This window comes from Rhinopithecus bieti, unplaced genomic scaffold (genome assembly GCF_001698545.2).
Source record: "Rhinopithecus bieti isolate Rb0 unplaced genomic scaffold, ASM169854v2 scaffold_33652, whole genome shotgun sequence".
Taxonomy (NCBI): Eukaryota; Metazoa; Chordata; class Mammalia; order Primates; family Cercopithecidae; genus Rhinopithecus; species Rhinopithecus bieti.
In genome coordinates, this window is record NW_016814761.1 from 439,123 (window position 1) to 445,212 (window position 6,090).

The following is a 6,090-nucleotide window of genomic DNA, read 5'->3' on the forward strand; positions in this document are numbered from 1 at the left end:
CCCCGACTCCCCACCCCCAGCCACTTTCCCAGTGATTAGAGGCACATCGCAGGAGTCTCCCTCAGGATCTCAGGATGTGCTGGAAGACAGAGACACAGAAGCAGGGGCGAGGCAGAGACTGGGAGAGGCTGAGGGAGCAGAGGAAGCAGGAGGCCCCAGGGCCCCCCGAGAGTACTGACCAGAGGCCCCTCTGTGCAGGGGGCCCTGGCAGCTGCCCTCACTGCCTTCCTGACACTGTCCCAGGTCCTTCCCTCGGCCAGGGGGCCTGAGTTCCACACTGTCCCCCACCAACCCCACCGCCAGCAGTCCCCCACTCACTGCCCCTGCCCCTCCCCTCAGAGATGCATCGACTGGAACCGCGAGCTGCTGAAGCAGGAGCTGGGCCTGGCTGAGAGTGACATCATCGACATTCCGCAGCTCTTCAAGCTCAAAGAGTTCTCCAAGGCCGAAGCCTTTTTTCCCAACATGGTGAGGAGGTGGCGGCTTTAAAACCCCAGGGGGTAGCATGGAGGTAGCTCAGCCCAAGAGGCCGGCGGGGCACCTGGGCAGTCCCAGAGGGCTTGGCTCCTCTCTGTAACCACTTGTGGTTTTGTCCTGAGTGGTACAAGGTCAGACGTGACCAGGTCTGTGCACGTTGGTGTCTTTCCACGAGGTCTGGCTTCTACTGATGCTATTTCCATCATAAAATCCACAAGCCACACGGAGTTTCCCGGGGGCAGTTCTCAGGTGGGGAGAGCCCTGGGCACGCAGGATCAAGCCACTCCACAAGTCAGTCAGTACTGCAAACCATACATAGTAGTGTACTTAATCAACATAGAAATATTATAGACGAAACATTCCATATCAAACAAAGCAATATTTAACATCAAGAGAGAAAGGGATAGGAAAAGGGGTCAATGAGCCAGTCCAAGGAGAGTGATGTGGACAAGGAGAGGGTCCTAGGCTGATCTAAATGGACATCAATGTCTTGCAAGGAAGAGTGTAATTTTGGCAGAGCCTTCAACAGCTGGTGCCAGGTGCTAATCACTAGTGACAGCAAGACAGTGTCTGTTAAGACAGTCATCTTGAGGCCGGGCGTGGTGGCTCACAGTTGTAATCCTAGCACTTTCGTAGGCCAAAGCGGGTGGATCACTTGAGGTCAGGAGTTCGAGACTAGCCTGGCTAACATGGTGACACCCCATCTTTACTAAAAATACAAAAATTAGCCAGGTGTGGTGGCAGGAGCCTGTAATCCTGACTACTTGGGAGACTGAGGCAGGAGAATCACTTGAACTCGGGAGACAGAGGTTGCAGTGAGCCAAGATTGCACTATTGCACTCCAGCCTGGGCGACAGAGTGAGACTCCATCTCGAAAAAAAAAAAAAAAAAAAAAGACAGTCATCTTGAGCTAGTGAAGACCTGATCTTTTTATAGCTGGAGTCCTCTGGTGTGGACTGATAGTAATAGAGTGTGCCTGCTTATGTCCCTGCCTGGTTGGGTGCAGTCTCTGTTGATTAGGCAAACATCTGGTTCCTATTAGCATGGTGCCTTTTGAAATGTAAGATGGAGTCTTTTTCTAAGATGGAGTCACTTATGCCAAGGGTGCGCTATACAGGCTTACATGGCCCTGTACCACTTCCAGAGCACCTTCTGGTATCTCACAACAATTCCGGGAGTCAGAGTCTATTGCCGCCTCTGCCAGGGCTCTGACTTCAGACCCCACACCATAACCACCATGCTGCCTTCCCACCTAGCAGCTTCCCTGGGGCTTGGGGGTGGTGCGGGGGATGGAGGGACGGATGGGGAGTCAAGCAACAAACAAGACGCCCACAGGTCGCCTTATGCACCATAACAGGGACACATGTGGGGGCACCACCTCAGACTAGGGGGTCCGGGAAGGCGCCTATGAGGAGGTGGGGCTGGCATTGCCTAGGCTGAGTGGGATTCACCTTCTGGAGGCTGCCCTTGAGGGTGGTCCCACCTTTGTCTTGAGCATTCACTGTGGCCCCCGAGTGCTATCTTCATATCATCCACTGTGTTTTTGCCATTCCTTGGCCCCATTCCTCCCTCTCTTCAGAGCACACCCGAGGCCCAGGCAGACACTTCACCCAGTTCTACTGGGGAACCCCAGCCACCCCCTTCTTCTGGAGCTGGGGGTTACGGTTCAGGGAGGAGCCAGCAGGCCCTACCACAGTGGTTTTCAAACTGGGTTCCCTAGGGCCCTTGAGTTTGAAGGCAGTGCCTCAAATCCAGTGGTTCAGATTTTCTGTTTCTGCATGGACATTCTGCAGAAGACTGTGTGTAGATAAAGGGTCCCTTGGCCAAAAGAATTTAAACTATTGACCCCAAACATTTTGTTTCCCTCCAGTTTAGCCAAGCCAGGCTTCCCAGTGCAGGAATGAAAGTGGATGCTCATGGCTACGGTAGTCAGTAGTGCTGAGAGCTGACTGTGCACCTTCACTGTTCAAGGTCCCCAGAGGGAGCCTGAGCATGAGACCTCTCTCCTGGGAGCTGGCTGTGGGAGGCAGAGAAGAGGGAGTGGAACAGGCAAAGAGATGAACAGTGCGAGGCACTTAGCACACACAGGCTGTGTCTAGGCTGTTGCAAAGAATGAGACGCCGCCCCCTTTAGGACCCATGGAAAATGGCTGTGCACCTACTATGTGCCAGCACAATGCTGTGCCTACATGTTCTTACGTAATTGTCATTGCAATGGAAATGTGTGTTGGGCTCATTTTGCTGATGAGGCTCAGAAGGGTAATGTGACTTACCTAAGGCTACACAGCTATTGAACAGCAGAGTTGGGATTCAAACCCACATAGGCCTACAGCCAAAATCCTCACCTTTCCTCCTCACCGGGCCGCCTGCCAATCTAATGGAGGAAGCAGAGTCATTTACATACATTATTTACATATGGAAAGTGCCATAACAGAGGCAGTCATTTATCCATCCAGTCAACAGATATTTATCGAGTGCCTACTATGTGCAAGGCACAGTGCTGGGAGTTATGGGAACACAGAGCAGGAGTGACTGCCAGAGCTCAGGGATTTATGAGCAATTTCACAGAAGTGCTGCCACTTGAGCTGGGCCCTGAGTAATAGAAAGAGTTTACCAGAAGGGGGCAGGTAGGGGAGGAGAGTGTAGTGTTAAGAGCATGGGCAGCATCAGAAAGAATGAAATCAGCCAGGAGGGGTGGCTCATACCTGTCATCCCCACACTTTGGGAGGCTTCGGCGGGAGGATCGCTTAAGTCCTGGAGTTCAAGACCAGCCTGAGCAACATGGAGAAACTCTGTCTCTACAGAAAATACAAAAATTAGCCAGGCATGGTGGCATGTGCTGAGGCAGGAGGATTGCTTGAGCCCAGGAGATGGACATTGCAGTGAGCTGAGATCGCACCACTGAACTCTAGCCTGGGTGACAGAGTGAGACCCTCTGTCTCACTCGAAAAAAAAAAAAAAAAAATGAAATCATGTCCTTTGCAGCAACATGATGGAGCTGGAGGCATTATCCTAAATGAACTAAAACAGAAAATCAAATGCTGCATGTTCTCACATGTAGGTAGAAACTAAACAGTGGTGCGCATAGACACAGAGATGGAAATAATAGGCACTGAGGATCACCAAAATGGAGAGAATGAGAGCGAGGTGAGGGCTGGAAACTTACCTCTCAGGTACGATGTTCACTATTTGCATAATGGATACACTAGAAGCCCTGTGCCCACCAGTAAGCAATATACCTGTGCAACAAATATGCATATGTACCCCCGAATCTACATTTTTTTAATTTAAAATAAATAAGAGTATGGAACTTGGAGTCTAACAGCTGTAGTCCTAGAATAGCTGGGTGGCCTTAGGCAAACCATTTTCCACATCTGGGTCTCAGTTTCCTCATTTGTAAAGTGGGGATATTATTTTTATTTTGTTTTATTTTTTGAGACAGAGTCTTACTCTGTCACCCAGGCTGGAGTGCATTGGAATGATCTTGGCTCACTGAAACCTCCACCACCTGGGTTCAAGTGATTCCCCTGCCTCAGCCTCCTGAGTAGCTGGGATTACAGGCGCACCTGGCTAATTTTTGTATTTTTAGTAGAGATGGGGTTTCGCCATGTTGGCCAAGCTGGTCTCGAACTCCTGACCTCAGGTGATCCACTCGCCTTGGCCTCCCAAAGTGCTGGGATTACAGGAGTGAGCCACCACACCTGGCAATTTTTATTTTTGAGATAGAGTCTCGCTCTGTTGCCCAAGCTGCCAGGCTGGAGTGCAGTGGCATAATCACAGCTCACTGCAGCCTTGACCTCCTGGGCTCAAGTGATCCTCCTGCCTCAGCCACCAAAGTAGCTGGGACCACACGCATGCACCCCCATGCCCAGCTAATTTTTAAAAATACTTTTTGTAGAGATGGGGTCTCGCCATGTTGCCCAGGCTGGTCTCAAACTCTTAGGCTCAAACGATCCTCCTGCCTCAGCCTCCCAAAGTGCTGGAACTACAGGTCTGAGCCACTATGCCTGGAGGGGCTGTTATTTCCAAAGGTCAGAGAAGGGAGGGGCTGCTCAGATTGCGCTGCAGGCTGCCTGCTGCTGCCTGTGACCTGAGCCCTCATTTCTCTCCAGGTGAACATGCTGGTGCTGGGGAAGCACCTGGGCATCCCCAAGCCCTTCGGGCCCATCATCAACGGCCGCTGCTGCCTAGAGGAGAAGGTGTGTTCCCTGCTGGAGCCTCTGGGCCTCCACTGCACTTTCATCAATGACTTCTACACCTACCACATCAGGCATGGGGAGGTGCACTGCGGCACCAATGTGCGCAGAAAGCCCTTCTCCTTCAAGTGGTGGAACATGGTGCCCTGAGCCCATCTTCCCTGGCATCCTCTCCCTCCCAGCCAGATGTCGCTGGGTCCTCTGCAGTGTGGCAAGCAAGAGCTCTTGTGGATATTGTGGTTCTCTGGGGGCAGCCAGCCCTCCCAGCGTGGCTTGCTTTCTTCTTCTATGTCCCAGTTTCCCACTCTGAAGACCCCAAGATGGTCCTAGCATTGCACTTAGATCAGTTCTGCTCTAAGAAGCTGCAATAAAGTTTTTTTAAGTCACTTTGTACATGAGGTCAAGATGTTGTTGGTGTCATTCATTCATTCACTCATTTGTCATGGTTGAACTGACTGTTACAAAACAAACTGAAAAGTGTTAACAGGCTGCGCTGAAGGCCACATTATTGTGTGTGTGTTTTGCTCCCAGACATGTATTTGGGCTATAAAATTTTGCATGATCCTAGTTCATTCTGAGTTTCCCACAGGACCTTTCCAAGAAGAGGAGGAGGGAGCAGAGGAGGGGTCAACCCCACTGGGGGTCTGGGCATATCCCTCTTTAAATTCACCTACAACTGGGCATTCACCTACATACTGACAGCGATGGATTTTTGTGGAATGGAGTAATTCATCTCCTCGGTGTTCTTTTTGTATATTGCCTTTTATGGCTTTGACATAAAGACTTAGATTCCTCTGTAGAAAATAAAACTTGATGGCTTGAGATAATTAAAATTGAGACCAGATATTGGCTTGAAAGTGTCCGAGATGTTCAGAGAACACCCAGGGATCTTGTTATTTTTGTGTACGTCATGGAGAACATATGATGGTGGAAAAGATGAATATCAAAAACCTCTGCCTTCACACTTCCTGATTTCAAAACATACTACAAGCTATAGTCATCAAAACAGTACGGCATGGTCATAAAGACAAATAGACCTATGGAATAGAATAGAAAGCCTGGAAGTAAACCCTCGAGTATAACATTTCTCCAAAGATGATGTTCAAATGGCCAACAAGCACATGAAGAGATGCTTACCATCACTAACCATCAGAGAAATGCAAATCAAAGCCACAGTGACCTCGCACCCATTAGAATGGCTACTATCAAAAAAAAAGGTGTTGGTGAGGATATTGAGAAATTGGAACTCTTGTGCACTATTGGTGGGATTGTAAAATGAAATGATGCAACTGCTATGGAAAAAAGTATAGAGGTTCCTAAAAATAATTAGAAATACAACTGGTATATGATCCAGCAATCCCACTTCTGGGTAGATATCTGAAAGCAAGATCTCCTTTTTTTTTTTTTTTTTTTTTTTT

General features: G+C 49.5%; 1 protein-coding gene across 1 annotated transcript in view; it reads left to right on the forward strand.

Annotated features, from left to right (window-relative positions):
- PADI4 (peptidyl arginine deiminase 4) overlaps window positions 1–5,070 on the forward strand; it is a 52,479-nt gene extending 47,409 nt beyond the window's left edge. The window contains exons 15-16 of the mRNA XM_017852166.1: window positions 340–468; window positions 4,589–5,070. Of these exons, the coding sequence (XP_017707655.1) occupies window positions 340–468; window positions 4,589–4,822 (363 nt within the window). The 3' untranslated portion in view covers window positions 4,823–5,070. The remainder of the gene's footprint in view (window positions 1–339; window positions 469–4,588) is intronic.
- The last annotated feature ends 1,020 nt before the right edge of the window (window positions 5,071–6,090 follow it).